Source organism: Danio aesculapii, chromosome 25 (assembly GCF_903798145.1).
Source record: "Danio aesculapii chromosome 25, fDanAes4.1, whole genome shotgun sequence".
Classification (NCBI taxonomy): Eukaryota; Metazoa; Chordata; class Actinopteri; order Cypriniformes; family Danionidae; genus Danio; species Danio aesculapii.
The window spans coordinates 2,705,097-2,725,037 of record NC_079459.1 but is presented as its reverse complement, the minus strand read 5'-3'; the positions used below and the strand labels follow the sequence as shown (position 1 = coordinate 2,725,037).

The following is a 19,941-nucleotide window of genomic DNA, read 5'->3' as shown; positions in this document are numbered from 1 at the left end:
TCTCGACACTCTTGATCTTATCAAGAGTAAAAGATCCAGGATCTGCCAAATCATCTTATATCGTTTAATGAGGTACGAAGAACCAGTTTGATCTCACGAGGAAATGTAACTATTTACGTTTTGTCATAAAAATGTACGATTTTAAAAAGGAGGCGTGGCACCAAACCCGCCCCTAAATCCAACCGTCATTGGGGGATGAGCAAATCATGCTAAATTATACGAATGAGATTGTACAAATTCCTACGAATTAACCACGAAATCAAAAAGTTACGAATTGACGTGAGATAGCATTGGAGGAACAGACCCCTGACCACAAAAGCCATATTTACGACAGACAAAGCACGTCACGAAACCTCACTCAAACAAAATAGACTTTTATTGTGCCAAGTATTGAAATCTACTATACGAAGCCAAAAAACAAAACAAACAAAATCAAAACGTAGTGTGTGTAGTTATCTTTAGATACAGATTTAAAAAAAAAACAACTTAGTCAACTTGATAAAGGGTAAATAAGAAAACAAAAACATACGATCAGTAATACTGATTTGTACCGTATACGGAATGGACCCGCGGGAATGTCGTCCAACCATTGTTATTAACATAATAAACAGCACTGAAAAAAAACGAGTGTAAGAATAGTAGTAGTATATTACCATAGGAATAAAAATGAAGGTATATGGGCGAGCGGGTTAAAATTCTCTCGACGTCTCACTCTTTTTTTTTTCGACTACATGAATGTTACGACCAAATCTGAATTGTACGAACGAATTTGGGCAAACAGGAGTGTCTCACATGGGCAGATCAACACTGTTGTGGCGAGTTTTTCTGGAGGTGCCGTCGTAACGGGGGCAGTGCTTTTCTGCAGGTTGGACATGGCAGCCGTTCGCTCCACGTCCGATGACCGCGTACAGCTCCGTCCTGGCGGGTGTGGCGTTTGCGGCAGCGGAGAAGTGGGCGTTTTTGGGGTCTGAGGGTTGCTGGAGTTCTCCGTTTCGGTCTCCACCTCGATGTAGTTCAGTCTGGTGGACGTCTAGGCACGGCCGGCGGAAGTCGAAGTTGAAAAACGTTGGTGTGGATCGGTCCCGCCAGCGGGCCGACTCCACTTTATTAGCGCTAAGCGGCCGCCGTCACGTTTTCGGTGTTGATGTAGTAGTGAGTGGGGTCGGGACTGTACTGCCGGTGGTGTTGGAAGCCATTTATTGGCTGATCCTCGTCCTCGGAGCCGCCTTTCGGGTGTTCCCTTAACGGCGGGAGAGCCGGGAGATTTTCATAGTCTAGCAAAGCGGTTTCTCCGCTGAGCAGAGTTATTAGCGTTAACGTCAGGAGTGAGAGGCGGAGGACGAGAGCGACGGCGGGTGAGTGCGGACACTTCAGGAGAGGGTCGTTAGGTTTTAGTGATTTCTTCGTCTGTGTTTTTAGGCTGTGAAACGATGCTGCCGTTTGTTGCTCCTTCGGCTACTGTGCTCTGGTTTGCTTCTTTTTGCCGCTGCCTCTGCACTGGCGTCGGGCCCAGGATGGAAGCGCACGCCTTCTGGCTCCAGCTGCACTCGAGGGCCCGGATCCGGAGCCTCCTGAGAGACGGTTTCCTCTCCGTCGGGCGAGGAGGCGTTCAGTTCTGCCGGAGCATCTGAAACACTGGGGCTGTGCTGATCCAGCAGACCGCTGTGTGTTCACATATGTGTGACCCTGAGGAGATGTGATATAATATAATATTATAATACGTAATGTAAGACATGCTTAAGGCAAAATAGTGATGTGACATTTTACCCAGTTTAAACATATTATTAACATGTTATTGCAGGGTTTACTCCTTTTTTGTTAATAAACTAGAAATTATTTGTAATTTAAAGTTAAAATCATAGTAAAAATCATGTATACACTATATAAAACTGTATAGCAACATAAAATCTTAGAAATACCAGTAGTAAAAGGATTATTCACCAAAAAAATGAAAATTCTGTTATCACTTGCCCACCCTTTACTTGTTGTTTCTTTCTGTTGAACACAAAAGAAGATATTTTGAAGAAATAATCTTCAAAATATCTTTTCACCTGTGCATCTTTGTGTTCACTTGAGTAAAGCAACTTTGGTCTGGAACCACTCAAGGAAGAATAGATTATGAACGATCCCCTTTAACCCAGGGGTGTCCAAACTCGGTCCTGGAGGGCCGGTGTCCTGCAGATTTTAGCTCCAACTTGCCTCAACACACCTGCACGGATGTTTCTAGAAAGCCTAGTAAGTGCTTGATTAGCTAGCCCAGGTGTGTCTGATTGGGGTTGGAACTAAACTTTGCAGGACAGCGGCCCTCCAGGACCGAGCTTGGACATGCCTGCTTTAACCCTTTTAAAATGAATTAAGTGAATATGATTCTCTTGAATTTATAATGTAGGACTGCGAAATTCATAAAACCTACATATATAAAATGAAACTTTAAAACTACTAATTTTAGAATGAGAAACATCTCTAAAAATTTACTTCCAAGGATGTTCACTTTTTTTTATTTTTTTAACATTTATTTGTGATGATTTTCTCAAGCTTTAACAAAACATTTTGTACATTTAAAGTTGTAACTTTCCCCCCATTTTTGAACATTGCCGCCGAAATACATTAGCAAACAAATAAAATTAAAATACAATTACAACAGGAATAAATAAAAGTATAGCAAAATTGAAAATATTGTTAATAATAGTAAATAAATAAATAAAAATAATAAAATAATAATAGTAGTAAATTAATAAAAAATAAATAAATAAACTTAAAAAAAAAAAAAAATTCAAATAAATAATTACCTACAGTACATGATAATACAAATCAAAAGGATGTTCACTTTTTAGATGATTTTTTTTAAAAATGCAAATCAATAGACGCACATGTGTTTATCATAAAAATGTTTATCATATCTAAAAGCATTAGCAAAATGTTTTTCCCTTATTAGAAAGTGTTACTCGTTTTTTTTAAGTTTTAGCAATCCCTTCCCAATCAAATGGACCCAAATTTGACCTAAGGAGACAGTTATAATAAGTAACACCTTGTTGTGGCCAGTGATCAGTAGTTATACTTCATTCACTTTTAATTGGAAGTGATGGGAGAATAGTTGATGGGGAGAAAAGTTTGTTTGTAGTTCATTTAGGGTGACCGAGTTCCCATAAAACATTTACGGCTGGTTCAAACTACCCGACATCAGCTGTACTTATTAACAATTGTATTTATTGATGTTAAATAAGTGTCATTATTTTCCTACCCTTACAGCCTCCTCCGCAGCTAACAAAGGGTGTGTGGACTCCTCGCCCAGTGAAGGCAGACATGAGCTCCCGACAGACGGATGCCGGCTGGAGGTGTGAGAGGGAGCGTCGCCAAGAGAAGGGTACCGTAAGCTGCCGTTCGGGAGAGCAGGGAGCATGCTGCCAGGAGCTGAAGAAGGAAACATACAAATACACTAAATAAACCTTCTTTGTAAAATCTTATTAGTAACTAACATTTTGACAGGTGTACAGATCGCAATTTCAGAGCAAGTCAATGATTTCCAAAACAATGTCTGTATTAAATCTCAACTCTGAAAAACCAAATATGTGTTTCACAGTTCGGTTGTGCATGCTGAATGTTTATGATGGCTTGACTTGTAACTCCTCCTACAGCTTTCACAGTATAACCACCGGAACTTGGGTCAGACCTGCAGAATGTTCTGAGCTATTGTGATATGTCTTTTCTAACCAATCGAACTTACGGTTTTCCTAAAACTGACGATTAAAACTCCCAAAAACCTAACAGACCTGAAATGACAGAATTCTGAACCGCAAAGACTCTTCAAACTTTAACCTAAACTGAAAATCTAAGCAAAAAACACTTTTAAAACGTTTTAGAAATCGATTCTGAAATCGAATTGTGAACAGCAGATGGCGCTCTAGGCTTGATTTAAACAGTAGATGACGCTCTAGGTTATTTTTAAACAGCAGATGGCGCTCTAGGCTTGATTTAAACAGTAGATGGCGCTCTAGGTTATTTTTAAACAGCAGATGGCGCTCTAGGCTTGATTTAAACAGTAGATGGCGCTCTAGGTTATTTTTAAACAGCAGATGGCGCTCTAGGTTATTTTTAAACAGTAGATGGCGCTCTAGGTTATTTATAAACAGCAGATGGCGCTCTAGGCTTGATTTAAACAGTAGATGACGCTCTAGGCTATTTTTAAACAGCAGATGGCGCTCTAGGCTTGATTTAAACAGTAGATGGCGCTCTAGGCTATTTTTAAACAGCAGATGGGGCTCTAGGCTTGATTTTAAACAGTAGATGGCGCTCTAGGTTATTTTTAAACAGCAGATGGCGCTCTAGGCTTGATTTAAACAGTAGATGGCGCTGTAGGTTATTTTTAAACAGCAGATGGCGCTCTAGGCTTGATTTAAACAGTAGATGGCGCTCTAGGTTATTTAAACAGCAGATGGCGCTCTAGGCTTGATTTAAACAGTAGATGGCGCTCTAGGTTATTTTTAAACAGCAGATGGAGCTCTAGGTTATTTTTAAACAGTAGATGGCGCTCTAGGTTATTTTTAAACAGCAGATGGCGCTCTAGGCTTGATTTAAACAGCAGATGGTGCTCTAGGTTATTTTTAAACAGTAGATGGCGCTCTAGGTTATTTTAAACAGTAGATGGCGCTCTAGGCTTGATTTAAACAGCAGATGGTACTCTAGGTTATTTTTAAACAGTAGATGGTGCTCTAGGCTTGATTTAAACAGTAGATGGCGCTCTAGGTTATTTTTTAAACAGTAGATGGCGCTCTAGGTTATTTTTAAATAGCAGATGGTGCTCTAGGTTATTTTTAAACAGCAGATGGCGCTCTAGGCTTGATTTAAACAGTAGATGGCGCTCTAGGTTATTTTTAAACAGTAGATGGCGCTCTAGGCTTGATTTAAACAGCAGATGGCGCTCTAGGTTATTTTTAAACAGTAGATGGCGCTCTAGGTTATTTTTAAATAGCAGATGGTGCTCTAGGTTATTTTTAAACAGCAGATGGCGCTCTAGGCTTGATTTAAACAGTAGATGGCGCTCTAGGTTATTTTTTAAACAGCAGATGGCGCTCTAGGTTATTTTTAAACAGCAGATGGTGCTCTAGGCTTGATTTAAACAGTAGATGGCGCTCTAGGTTATTTTTAAACAGTAGATGGCGCTCTAGGTTATTTTTAAATAGCAGATGGCGCTCTAGGTATTTTTAAACAGTAGATGGCGCTCTAGGTTATTTTTAAACAGTAGATGGTGCTCTAGGTTATTTTAAACAGCAGATGGCGCTCTAGGTTATTTTTAAACAGTAGATGGCGCTCTAGGTTATTTTTTAAACAGCAGATGGCGCTTTAGGCTTGATTTAAACAGTAGATGGCGCTCTAGGTTATTTTTAAACAGCAGATGGCGCTCTAGGCTTGATTTTAAACAGTAGATGGCGCTCTAGGTTATTTTAAACAGCAGATGGCGCTCTAGGCTTGATTTAAACAGTAGATGGCGCTCTAGGTTATTTTTAAACAGCAGATGGCGCTCTAGGCTTGATTTAAACAGTAGATGGCGCTCTAGGCTATTTTTAAACAGCAGATGGTGCTCTAGGCTTGTTCTTAACCTTAAATATGATATAAGAGCGCAAGTGCATTCAGAGTCATGTAATTTGCCTTTTCTTTCACAAGGTTAATGTAAACACATGCTGATGTACTAATGAAGCACAGACGTACTGGTTGGTGTGTGTGGTGTGAGAGGAGGATCTGGTTCAGCTTGAGTGAGCGTGGGCTCGAACACCGGCTCCTCCACCACGCTGATGCTGTTGTTATGCATGATGTCCTGCAGCATGTTGAAGATCTCTTCAGCACGTGAACACTTGAAGGCAAATATCCCTGTAGAACGTGAACAAAAACGCAGCTGAAAGACCAACAAAGAACAGAAGAGGCACTATCTTTTGCAAGATGATGGCATACGAGAATAATAACACTACACTCTAGTGAATAAACCTACTGATGGACATACGAACACACATGACAAAAACATGTAGCATTATTTAGGTTTTTATCAGGAAGGTCAACAATTGCTAATCCTACAAGGGTCTGCAATGTAAATCAGGGCCAGATTTACTTACAGCTTGCGTCCGCACATTTTCTTCTATGATTAAAAATGAAAAGCTAGCATTAAAATTTGCTATTGTATGTGCGTAAAAAGCTGAATTTTAGATGCAAAACTCGCAAGAACAGTATTAAAATGAATAATGCAAGACATTTTATTAAGGTTTATGATAGTCAACAGGGGGCTGTGATATTTGAGGTCTATGATGATGTCGTAATTGTTATTTTTTTTAAAATACGAGTTGGTGTTATGGAGTACGTCACAAACAAATAAACAAAATCACCATCTTTAAAGTACAAAGCATCAACTCCAGTCGAGTTTCCATCCTAACATGAGGCTAATCTTCGTTCGCAAGTTCGCAAAAAACCCAAATGTGATTCAGTCGCGCTCATCTCATTAGAAATTGCTTCAGTGTTTCGTTGTCAAAAGTATCGAGTTTTGTGCAAATCGGTACTGAAATTTAAAAAAACATCCATTTTCTAACATTTGAAAGCTGATTGGCCATTGTGTTTAACAACATGCTTAACAGAAATGACTGTGATTGGCCAAGAAGGTCATCAGTTCACCACTCAGCCAATCACAGTAATTTCTGTTGAGCAGTGAACACAATGGCCAATCAGGGAGGGTTTGAACATGCTCAAATTAAATGGACATTTTTAAAACTTCAGTACCAATTGGGATACTTTTGACAACACTTCAGTGGTCTTATTTCACAGCTTTTAACTGTTTTTAGCTTCAAACTACCATAATAACATGTGTTGAATACTTTAGCTCATCCATCAATATGATTTTTGCAGGAAAATTGACACATTCACATGACAATGATATTTTCAAGACCACAACTCTCGTGATTTCCACACTCAGTCATGACGTCATCGAAATATGCCTTTGTTTGTTGTGAATGTGTGCCCTTTAGTGGTGAAAATGACATTTTATGCCTTTAGATTAAACATCGTCAATACAATCTGAAAATCTAAACAAAAACACTTTAAGCTTTATCGATTTATTACAGTTGTGGCAAAAAAATCATTTAAGAAATCGATTGTGTCAATTGTGAACAGCAGATGGCGCTCTAGGCTTTTTAATGACAATTTTTAGTGGTTTTAATCTTTAATGGATGGGATAGTGAAGAGTTTTTGACAGAAAATCAAGGGGAGCAGAGACAGATGGTAAAGATCAGCAAAGGACCTCAAGTTGGAAATCGAACTCGAGTTGCCGTGAGCATCTCGGTGCTAAAGTATGTATCGACGCACTAACCACTAAGACATTGCTTGACTTGCAACTCCTCCTACAGCTTTCAAACTATAACCACCAAACTTGGGTCAGACCTCCACAATGTTCTGAGCTATTGGGCTATATCTTTTCTATCCACTCAAACTTACGGTTTTCCTAAAAATGACGATTAAATCTACCAAAAATCCCATAGACTTGAAATGACAAAATTCTGAATCGCAAAGACTCTTCAGACATGAACTAAATAAACTTAAAAATCTAAACAAAAACTAAACAAAAAGTTTTAGCGATTTATTACAGTGGTGGCAAAAAATTAGTTTGAGAAACCAATTCTGTGTCAATTGCGAACAGCAGATGGTTCACTGGGCTAGTTTTAAACAGCAGACTAGGCTCTGGAATAGTTTTAAACAGCAGATGGCGCTCTAGGCAACATATAAACAGCAGATGGCACTCTGGGATAGTTTTAAACAACAGATGGCGCTCTAGGCTAGATTTAAGCAACAGATGGCGCTCTAGGCTAGATTTAAGCAGCAAATGGGCTCCAGGCTAGTTTTAAACAGCAGAGGGTAAGTTCAGCTAAAAGACCTCAAGTTAGGAATTGAACTTGGTTTGTTGTCGGTACAAAAGTACTAGCCTAGAAAATAGCATAGAGCGGCATTTAGCAGCCGCTATAGGCTACTTTTAACAGCCGATGGCGCTCTAGGCTAGTTTTAACAGGTTAGTTTTAACAGGCTAGTTTTAACAGGATAGTTTTACAGCCGACGGCGCTCTAGGCTATTTTTAATAGCCGACGGCGCTCTAGGCTAGTTTTAACAGACGACGGCGCTCTAGGCTAGTTTTAACAGCCGACGGCGCTCTAGGCTAGTTTTAACAGCCGACGGCGCTCTAGGCTAGTTTTAACAGCCGACGGCGCTCAAGGCTAGTTTTAACAGCCGACGGCGCTCAAGGCTAGTTTTAACAGCCGACGGCGCTCTAGGCTAGTTTTAACAGCCGACGGCGCTCTAGGCTAGTTTTAACAGCCGACGGCGCTCTAGGCTAGTTTTAACAGCCGACGGCGCTCTAGGCTAGTTTTAACAGCCGACGGCGCTCTAGGCTAGTTTTAACAGCCGACGGCGCTCTAGGCTAGTTTTAACAGCCGACGGCGCTCTAGGCTAGTTTTAACAGCCGACGGCGCTCTAGGCTAGTTTTAACAGCCGACGGCGCTCTAGGCTAGTTTTAACAGCCGACGGCGCTCTAGGCTAGTTTTAACAGCCGATGGCGCTCTAGGCTAGCTTTAACAGCCGATGGCGCTCTAGGCTAGTTTTAACAGCCGATGGCGCTCTAGGCTAGTTTTAACAACCGATGGCGCTCTAAGCTAAAAATTACATTCTATGCCTTTCAATCAAACCCTGGTAATACAATCACTGCCAGGTTTTACACTCTTGATACTTTTTCATGGAATTGCGATTACACACTAATGACCTGTTTAGTAAATCTGGCCATGAAGGTTGGGAGCACATCAAGCTGGACTTACCTGATCAAGCATGCAAACGCTCGCTCATCCTTTCGAAAGCATTGGGTTCAAATGTGAACAGTTGCACATTAATAACCAAAAGCTCAGACTTTACTTGGGAAGCCTTCAAATAGCTGAATTTCAGTAAATGGCTCTGCTAAATACAGCTAACTCTACCAAACATGCTTTTCTTGCTGACATTTTCAGAACACGAGGTTTCAGCTTTACCTTGACCGGTCTGGCAGCGGCGGCCGCTCTCAAACGAAAAGAGATTGGAGTCGTAGCCATAGCGTCGCAGGCACAGGTAAGGCCACTTGACAGCATCACATTTGCGCGTGCGAAGGACCAGCTCGTCCTCCGTCAGCTCCATGATTCCTGCTCCCAGCTCGTTCCCGTCATCATCCACATTCACCACCTGCAAACACCGTCAGAGCAGATCTCAACATGAACAAAACACACTCAACATCATCTCAATCTAATGTGGAAAACACTGACCTTAAATTTGCTCTGGTGATTGTCAGGGATTGATTCTTTATCTGGACAGCTAAAACAGCTTCCCATGGCTTCTTCAGACCATTTGATTCCTTTAAAACAAGACATAATTCAGCGCTTTATTCAGATCCTAACAATACTTTTAATAACACAGTCTTAAGGTAGGGATGTGGAAACTATATAATTCAAATAAAATAAAATAAAATAAAAAACTGAAATGATGCAATTTTGCACAAAATACGACCAAAACGAAGTTCATTTCAGTTATTTTGTCTCCTAAACATCTTTGAGCCACCATTGGTCCATCATAATAATCATCTCTGATACATTCTACACAACACTTTCTGTCTACAATAAATTGGCAATAATGCTTTAGTCAATATTAAACACAATAAATAAATAAATAAATAAATAAACAGTTCTTCTTACCCAGATCCAGCCACCAGGGTTCCTGGTTCATTCCCCAGCCTAAAGCAAACAGTCATTCTCTTAATGTAGAAAGGGTTTTCAGATGTGAGAGCTGCGTCTGAGGCAATACTATAACAAAGAAAAATAAATAAAGCAAATAAGATCCTTTTCATATATAGTACGGATGACTTAAAGGGATAGTTCACTCAGAAATGAAAATTGACTCACTATTTACTCCTCCTCAAGAGGTTATAGATTGAACATGAAAGATATTCTAAAGAAAGTTTAAAACCTGTAACCATTGACGTCCACAGTAGGACAATACAGTAAAAAAACAATACAATTGAAGTCAGTGATTTTCGGCTTTCTTCAAAATATCTTCTTCAGTGTTCAACAGAAGAACTTAAAGGTTTGAAACGGGTGAAGGAAGAATAAATGATGATATTATCTCTTTAGCGAAGAGAATTGAATCAAGAACTGAATCAAAAACACATTGTGATTCGTGAATCAGCATCAAATCAATTCATGATGTCTAAATTGATAGCTAGTCTTATATGTACAGTGGCGTTTACAAAATAAAAGTCAATTTACACCTCAACTACAACAATTGCAGTTGGGATTTCCTGGCTTATTCTACCCATAATATCTCCATCCACGATAAACAACGTATGGCCTTTTGTTTTAAAAATTTCAGGTGTGAAAAATATATTTCAACGCAAGCATTACGCTATAAATTATCGCCTGTGTACGCAAACTAGATTAATTTTCTTCATATGGAATTAATAAAAAATAACTTAAATCTAAAACTAAAACCTGACATCCAATGAGTTTTTTATATTTGTTTAACAGCATAAAATGTGGTAGAAAACTACATTACCCACAATTCTGTACCAAATTTCCACCAATCAGAGGGTCAAACTATAGGCACATATAATCAAAAGAGAATTTAGCTCGACCCAGTGCCTTAAGGCTGATTTATAGTTCTGAGTCAAGCGTATGCTCCGGCGCAGCCTTCGCATGGCTGCATAGCCCTTACCGTGACTGATGTAGACACACACCTCTAAAAAAAAATTTAACTACACAATGCAACGACGTATAACGCAAGCTTTGTTGTTGGTCGGCTTGGTAGCTGTGATGAGTGTAGGCGGTGCTGAGAGCCGTGCGAACTGGTTGAAGCGAGTGTTTACAAGTGTCGAGTCCCATGATGTAGCTATAGACGGACCTTGTTTTGTGTTTACCTTATAATTAATGTTGTTGCACATCCGCCAGATCCCGCCTCCGATGGATCGAGTTTTAGCTACTTATACAATAAGGTAGCATTCGGAAAAAACCAAACACCCATGTAGAAACTCAACACAGAGGAACATAAAAACCTACTGCTAGCTAGCTTTTCGGAAGTGGTAAAGCAGAGCAACACAAACAGCATGCAGAAGTATAAATGCATGGCTATGCGCAAGGCAGACGTCGTGGGTCACGCTGATCACGCAGAAGTAAAAAGAGCCTTTAACGAACACTAAATTATGTAATCCAATCTCATTTCACTTTTAAAAACATTTAAATATTTGCATATACAGTATACATTGCATTTAACCAAATGGTTTAATTTAATCCTATGTTTAAATTAACTCATCACTACTTGTAATAATGCTGTAAAGTTCCCTCGTCTTTCTATAATATTGTAAACACTTTTTGCTTGACAACTTTTAATTTCTCCTCATAGCTGATTGCTTATATTCATGACATATAATACCTTAAAGGAACACTACACCTTTTTTACAAGTCTTGTCGAGATAAACAGTTGGCTTGAACCATTTATTATATATACATTCAGCCGATTTCTGGTTCTGGCGGGGTCACTTTTAGCTTAGCTTAGCATAATGAATTGAATCAGATTAGACCATTAGCATTTCATTCAAAATTTTCAAAAAAGGAGTTTTGATCATTTTCCTATTTAGAGATGGAGTCTTCTGTAGTTCCATTGTGTAATAAAACCTACATGAAATGAAACATTTATATTTTCTATGCCGATATTGCTAGAATCTATATTTTTATTATATACTATGCCAGAAGTAGCGTGTAGTAAAAATGAACAAATATTACCAAACCAACAGTCTCATTGCTAAATGAACTATGAAGACACACTGCGGTAACCATCTTGCATCATTGGTATCTGCTATTTTTTTAACAAAGTGGTAATACAACAAACCAACACTCCTTATGTTCACCAATTTGAACAAATCTATTGTTTGTTTGTAAGACTGTGTCAGTGTTGCCATGTCCACTTATTCTAAACATCTTCAGGCTTGTTGTTTAGCCTGTAGCTAATAAAGTGAACTTGTTTTTGTAGTTCATGATGTTTAATGTGTTTTAGTCTGACTTTGAAAAAATAAATTCATTTATTTTTGCAAGATCTGGCAACATGAATCAGTCAAAACCTGTTCCTCTTTCCCTGTGGTTTTCTTGCACACACGAAAAAGAGACACACACATCTCTGATGCTTGTTTAAATTGCTTATTAACATCTAGTTTTTCCACTTCTGTCTATTTTTATTTTGTTGTTGTTGTTGTTGCAAATAATGAATTTTGCTGCATTTACTTTAAAGTTCTGAGAACAAGCCTCTGGCAGAAGAGTTGAGTTATCTTAATGGATAAAACGGTTTAGAAAATGAAACATTCCTGAAATATTTTCATAAAGCAATGCTCTTCTCACACTCGCGCTTTACATACCATGACATTAGAACGCATTACACAATAAGGATTATCACCTTTGATCTAAAACTTCCATAAGAAAATGAGGAAAAACAAGACAATTCCGAATGCAGACATTTTCGCGGATACTTCTTAAGCTTCGCGATTACAATACAGCGAAACATTTGTGCCACAGATCTACACAGATGTATATTTGCAATACCTTAAAAGGTTTTATATAATTTATTACAGTGATTTACAACAAATAAAATCTCATTCAGTTCGACAATAGTTTATATGGCAAAATTAAACATTTAGAATAATAATTATTTGATGTTTTCAATCATATTAAATATACATGATGACGTATTCCTTTCTATATTTTAACAGTTACAGGTCAAGTATGTCGTCATTTATTACTATAATTATATTACTATAATAATATATGTTAAAGATGCTCTAATCGATTGCCAGAGATCCGGATCGGCTGTTAATCACATATTTTACGTCTCAATCGGTTCTTGTTGATCTGGTCGATCTCACGAACCGATCGCAAGTGTGTGTGTACGAGTTTACAGACAGAGAAAGATGCACAAGCGCTGCTATAAATCAGCAGGGCTACAACACATGAGCAATGTTTCCAAATTGTATTGTTAGCCATTTTTCTTACCATTCTTTTATCTGTTTTATTTATTTATTTATTTATTTTTTTTTTTTGTGAAGCTGCTTCTGACCATTACATGTATACAACATCCTTTATTTATTATCTTAGGTAAGGCGAGATCTCATTCTTAAAGTGTAATTGTGTTTATGCGATGGCAAAGTTATATAGGCTGCATTTACACTGCAGATCTTAGTGGTCAATTCTGATTGTGACTGTATGCTATTTTTTTGCTGACCTGCTTACATCATCTTTTAAAAGTGACTCGTAAAGAGATCGCCAGAGATCAGTATCGGCCGTTAATCCCATATTTTACGTCTCAATCGGTTCTTGTTGATCTGGTCGATCTCACGAACCGATCGCAAGTGTGTGTACGAGTTTACAGACAGAGGAAGATGCACAAGTGCTGCTATAAATCAGCAGCGCTACAACACATGAGCAATGTTTCCAAATTGTATTGTTAGCCATTTTACTTACCATTCTTTTATCTGTTTTTTTTTTTTTTTTGTGAAGCTGCTTCTGACCATTACATGTATGCAACATCCTTCACTTATTATCTTAGGTAAGGCGAGATCTCATTCTTAAAGGGTAATTGTATTTATGCGATGGCAAAGTTATATAGGCTGCATTTACACTGCAGATCTTGATGGTCAATTCTGATTGTGACTGTATGCTATTTCTGCTTACATCATCATTTAAAAGTAACTCGATTGTCTGCTTTTAATCTGTTTGTACGGTTTACATTTTTTTTTATTCTTCTTGATAAGCTGTTTTGCTATAGTTTATGACAGAAACGTTCTCATTTGGCCGCCATCTTTTAATCTAGGCCTTTTTAAACCAGTAGGCATCTTAATGTAACATCCATGGCGTGATTTATGCATGTGACGTATGCCAGTTTTATTGTAGTTTATATTGTTTAAGTGGTCAATATTACGCTCTCTCGTTAACATGCTTAAATATTTGTGCTACATAACAATATAAAAGCTGTTTTTAATCCTCGTGTATGAGATTTAAGGTTTGGGACTCTGCTGAAGTCTGTTCTGAAATGAAAGCGTCAAAGTTGACGTCATTATCTTTGGTTTTTAATGACACGCATTGACAGGTGAAAATCCGATCTACCTGCTTACACTCTAGACACACCAGAGTCCTGTGGAAAAAGTGATTGACAGGTGCTAATTTGTGTGTAACTTATCTATATTTATTTATGGGTAAATCAAAGACCATGCGGGTCAGGTAGTTGAAACAGTGGGCTACAAATAAATAATTCGTTATGAATGAATGAATTATTCATAAATAATTAATTCCCCAATGGCGACGACGCCATCGTCCATCGCAATGTTTCACATTAGACATTGTACGTTGCCAACATCGCCCAACCCTATGATGTATAATGTGTTTTGGTCTTATTTTGAAAAAATTTGACTCGAGGGCACAGATCTGATTCACATCGGATAAATTTCCACATATGAACAAGGTCTGAATCTGATTTGAGTCAGAATCCATGTGATTTCTTCTTGCTTACATGTACATGGGCCATATCCGATCTGTGCCACATGAGAGAAAAAAAAATCAGAATTGAGTCACTTGTACCATAAATCTTAAAGAATCAGAATCAGTATCAGCCGATCACCATGACAAGGAATCGGTTCTCTGTATCGGCTGCAAAAATCCTGATCGGAGCATCCCTAATATATGTTATGCTACATAACATTATTTAACCCACAATTAACATTTAATCTTGACAAAATCATTAGAAATAGTGAAATAGAAACTTAACTTTCATTTAATATGTTTTCTACATTTATTAAACCGCTTCTGCTCATTTTATTTGATGCAGACACCAAAATAGCACCCAGAAATAAATGAAAAATGACGGTTTTCACATGTAATGTTTATTTAATTTAACAACAAAAGCTAAATACATATTTTAAAATGACTTTATTTTCATAAAATAATATTACGTTGTGTGTTTTGTCATATGACATTTTGACACCTAGTCATAAAAAGGCCAAATTATTTGATATTTTACGGATTATGACACAGGGATTATCTGTCTAAGACATATTTTGCAGTTACTCCTATTATTTCTGTAAAATAATAACTATTAACTTTATTAATGAGCGGTGAAGGAGCAAACTATGTACTTCAGTTGCGATAGTTTCACTTCAACTTAATACATTCAAGTTAACTCAACACGAAACTTAAAAGATAAACATTGACCAAATGACAAGACACAAAGTGAAAACATAATAAAACACTCAACAAATCGTTAAAAAAATACACATAAAGTTTAGACAGACTCACATTTGTAGTGTCATTCACGTCTCTATTGAACGCATCTACTGAACTGGATTAACTTAGCCCAGCTAACACACACAGCTGATAAGACTAGCTAAATAAACAAACTCTCTTACATAAACTGAGGGGAAATACTTACGATTAGCTCGTGGTCAGTCAGGATGGGTGTTTTTCATCGTTTGATATTCCACATATTATCACAAGTTTTACGTGTTAACTTTATGAAGAGATAGAAACATTAGCCAAACTAGCACAAGTCGGACCGAGCGCCAAAATAATCTTCCCTCTTTCGCCCCGTAGCCGCACGCTAACAGCATAAAGCAGGTTTAACCGCCCACCATAGCGTATAATGATGTAAAGTTGCAGTTCACATTAAAGTGTGAATTCGCAGTTAAAGTTATTTGCGGGTTTATTTTGTTGCTATCTGGGGCCGCTGCAAATCAGTGTGTGGTAGCGTTAGCATTAGGCTGGGGCGCACTGCGCATGCGTGCGTGTAAGTCATTTTACGTGGGTTACATGATTCGGAGGCTCTTCAGGATCACGGGTGGTCTAGAGGGCCCAAAACTACAGCCATAGGACGAAATAAAACACCCAGACACCTGTTCAATACACATACATCTACTCTCACCCTGCTGGAAAACATATATAGAACCAACACAGAATAGTCTAATGGTTTTCACTTCAAATTTCATTGAAACCTTTATACCGTCCAATCCTACCCATTGCAGCCAGTACATTTTAATGGTTGCTAGTTGTTTTGGGATATATATTTCATTAGGACTTTTTCGTTTTAACATCACTCCAGTTAAAGTTAAACATACATAAATCAATAAAAATATTTATCTCCATTTCCATTTAAGCCAATAATTTCCAATATAAGCATTAAAAAAACTAAACAAAAGAATGATAGACGAAAGCAGTGCAGAAAGGAACTGATATTAGCGTCTTAATGCACTGACAACTTCACCCTAAAAAACTGATAACCCCGCCCCAAATGAATGATAGCCCGGCCCTAAAGAACTGATAGTCCCGCCCCAAAGGACTGGCAGCCCCACCTTGAAGAACTGATTGCCCCGCCCTAAATATCTGATAGTCCCTCCCCAAAAGACAGATAGCCCCGCCCTAAAAGCTAATAGTCCCGCCCTAAATTACTAATAGTTCTGCCCTAAAGGACTGATAGTCCTACCCTAAAGCAGTGGTTCCCAAACTGGGGGTCGCGACCCCTGCGGGGGTCGCAGAATAATTTCAAGGGGTCGCGAGAGTTATTTAAAAATTGTGTAATTTTCAGTGATTATAATAAATATTTTTCAGTATTACAAGTGAAAGTTAATATTTTCAGATTTTTAAAAAGATATTACTGATTCATAAAGTATTTAGGACACATTCGGGCAGAATGCATCTTTGTACTTGGAACGCAGCGCTCAGGAACAGTTTAAAACTGTTGTCATGTCAACTTGCCGCAGTAAACAAAGCCTTCAACGCTTGCCCCGCCTTCGCGCTCTTCTTATTGGCCCACTGCTCTAAGAACTGAACACGAATGATTGGTTAAAATAAGCTGTCAATCACTCAGTCAACGCCTCCTGTCTTCAGATGACAGGAGCTACAACCGCGAAAATGTAAAGCGCTGAAGACGAGAGAATGAAAACAACACCGACAGATTTTGTCTTAGAAACACCTAAAGCTACAAATATTGGCACATCTGATTACTGATCATGTGCTGAATGTTAATCCACCAGCTATACTTATTGAAGAGTGGATAAAAGACCTCCATTGGCTTCAAGTCTGCTATGAAAATAACTAGCATTCACTGTAAAGTCTGTGGGATATCTTTTGGGATATCCGTCCGTGTATCTTTTGGTCACTCAATTATGTTATAAAAATGTCTTTTCTTGTGATAACGGGATTTCATTGAGACATATTTTCCTCACGCATGCATATTTATTTTTTTGCTTGTTAGTTTTGATTAGTGTTGATTTTCAAATGCATTAAATGTGTTTATAAAACTTGTAGTAACAGTGCGATAATTGGTGGGAGCCACTAAATTTTGGCTAGTGCGTCTACATTTTTAAAGTTAGAAGCACCAGTGTTACCAAGCAAAAATGTTAATTTCGAGCCCTGTAATCTATAGTAAATATAGTTAAAATATTGTGAACAGCTTAAAAAAAAGCTATTTTTATTGTTTGTATATGCTTTGGTAGTGGGGGGTCGCGAGTTCTTGACGATCTTACAATGGGGGTCGCGGGTTTAAAAGTTTGAGAACCACTGCCCTAAAGGACCGGCAGCCCCACGTTGAAGAACTGATTGCCCCACCCTAAATGTATGATAGTCCGGCTCCAAAAGACAGACAGCCCCGTCTTAAAACTGATAGTCCCGCCCTAAATGACTGATAGTCCTGCCCTAAATGGCTGATAGTCCTGCCCTAAATGACTGATAGTCCCGCCCTAAATGACTGATAGTCCCATCCTAAAGGACTGATAGTCCTGCCCTAAATGACTGATAGTCCCGCCCTAAATGACTGATAGTCCTGCCCTAAATGACTGATAGTCCTGCCCTAAATGATTCATAGCCTCACCTTAAATTACTGATTGTCCTGCCCTTAATGACTGATAGTCCCATCCTAAATGACTGATAGTCCCGCCCTAAATGACTGATAGTCCTGCCCTAAATGACTGATAGTCCCACCCTAAATGACTGATAGTCCCGCCCTAAATGACTGATAGTCCTGCCCTAAATGACTGATAGTCCCGCCCTAAATGACTGATAGTCCTGCCCTAAATGTATGATAGTCCCGCCCCAAAAGACAGACAGCCCCGTCTTAAAACTGATAGTCCCGCCCTAAATGACTGATAGTCCTGCCCTAAATGACTGATAGTCCTGCCCTAAATGACTGATAGTCCTGCCCTAAATGACTGATAGTCCCGCCCTAAATGACTGATAGTCCTGCCCTAAATGACTGATAGTCCTGCCCTAAATGACTGATAGTCCCGCCCTAAATGACTGATAGTCCTGCCCTAAATGTATGATAGTCCTGCCCTAAATGACTGATAGTCCTGCCCTAAATGAATTATAGTCCTGCCCTAAATGACTGATAGTCCCGCCCTAAATGACTGATAGTCCCGCCCTAAATGACTGATAGTCCTGCCCTAAATGTATGATAGTCCTGCCCTAAATGACTGATAGTCCTGCCCTAAATGAATTATAGTCCTGCCCTAAATGACTGATAGTCCTGCCCTAAATGTATGATAGTCCTGCCCTAAATGACTGATAGTCCTGCCCTAAATGAATTATAGTCCTGCCCTAAATGACTGATAGTCCCGCCCTAAATGACTGATAGTCCCGCCCTAAATGACTGATAGTCCTGCCCTAAATGTATGATAGTCCTGCCCTAAATGACTGATAGTCCTGCCCTAAATGACTGATAGTGCTGCCCTAAATGACTGATAGTCCCGCCCTAAATGACTGATAGTCCCGCCCTAAATGACTGATAGTCCCGCCCTAAATGACTGATAGTCCCGCCCTAAATGACTGATAGTCCTGCCCTAAATGACTGATAGTCCCATCCTAAAGGACTGATAGTCCCGCCCTAAATGACTGATAGTCCCATCCTAAAGGACTGATAGTCCCGCCCTAAATGACTGATAGTCCCATCCTAAAGGACTGATAGTCCTGCCCTAAATGATTCATAGCCTCACCTTAAATTACTCATTGTCCTGCCCTAAATGAATTATAGTCCTGCCCTAAATGACTGATAGTCCCGCCCTAAATGACTGATAGTCCTGCCCTAAATGACTGATAGTCCCGCCCTAATTGACTGATAGTCCTATCCTAAAGGACTGATAGTCCTTCCCTAAATGATTCATAGCCTCACCTTAAATTACTGATTGTCCTGCCCTAAATGACTGATAGCCCCACCCTAAAGGACTGATAGCCCCACCTTAAAATCTGATAGTCCCACCCTGAATGACTGCTAGCCCCGCCCAAAAGGCATTCCATGTGACCAAAAGTGAAGTCGTTTCGAAGAGGAAGAGGTTTTATTTGATGAAATATTTTAAGCGCAAAGACATTTTTACAAACTAAGAAAGTGCACTACTATTTACATATACAAAAAGAAGAGCGCGTTTCGATTTCATGCTGACTTTAAAAGTACAAGACAGTAAAGAGAGAGAAATCGTGAAAAAAAACCTGTCATGGCTGAGCAGTGTGGCCTTGAACAGATGTTGTTTATACACAAATCAGACAGGCAGTGATGGGGAAAGTTACTTTTAAATGTAATGTATTGTATTCTTGCATTTAATGTGTTGTGCGCTGTAATGAGCTACTGCTTTTAAATTACTAATCCACCGAAAAAAGGTAAAGTATGACTGCTGTTAATTTTTTGGTATTACAATTACAATGCACTTGGCTTATACTGTAAATTAATAATAATACATTTTATTCATAATTACAAAGTATACAAAACAAAAATAAGAATTTAAGCAAAAACAGAATAACAACTAGCATAATAAAACCCCAATAACAGTAAAAACAATAAACAAGCAAGAATGACACCCAGTGATACATCACAAATTAAAGACTTCACTAA

At 38.7% G+C, this 19,941-nt stretch overlaps 1 protein-coding gene across 1 annotated transcript; it reads right to left on the bottom strand.

Annotated features, from left to right (window-relative positions):
- Positions 1-696: 696 nt before the first annotated feature.
- On the bottom strand, positions 697-15,826 carry frs2b (fibroblast growth factor receptor substrate 2b). The gene is given in 13 exon segments (XM_056451873.1): positions 697-851; positions 854-1,021; positions 1,023-1,121; positions 1,123-1,287; positions 1,289-1,516; positions 1,518-1,664; positions 1,666-1,686; positions 3,242-3,411; positions 5,707-5,865; positions 9,042-9,228; positions 9,309-9,397; positions 9,735-9,842; positions 15,499-15,826. Coding segments are annotated over 12 exon segments (1,527 nt in total). The 5' UTR covers positions 9,766-9,842; positions 15,499-15,826; the 3' UTR covers positions 697-788.
- Between the last annotated feature and the right edge of the window lie 4,115 nt (positions 15,827-19,941).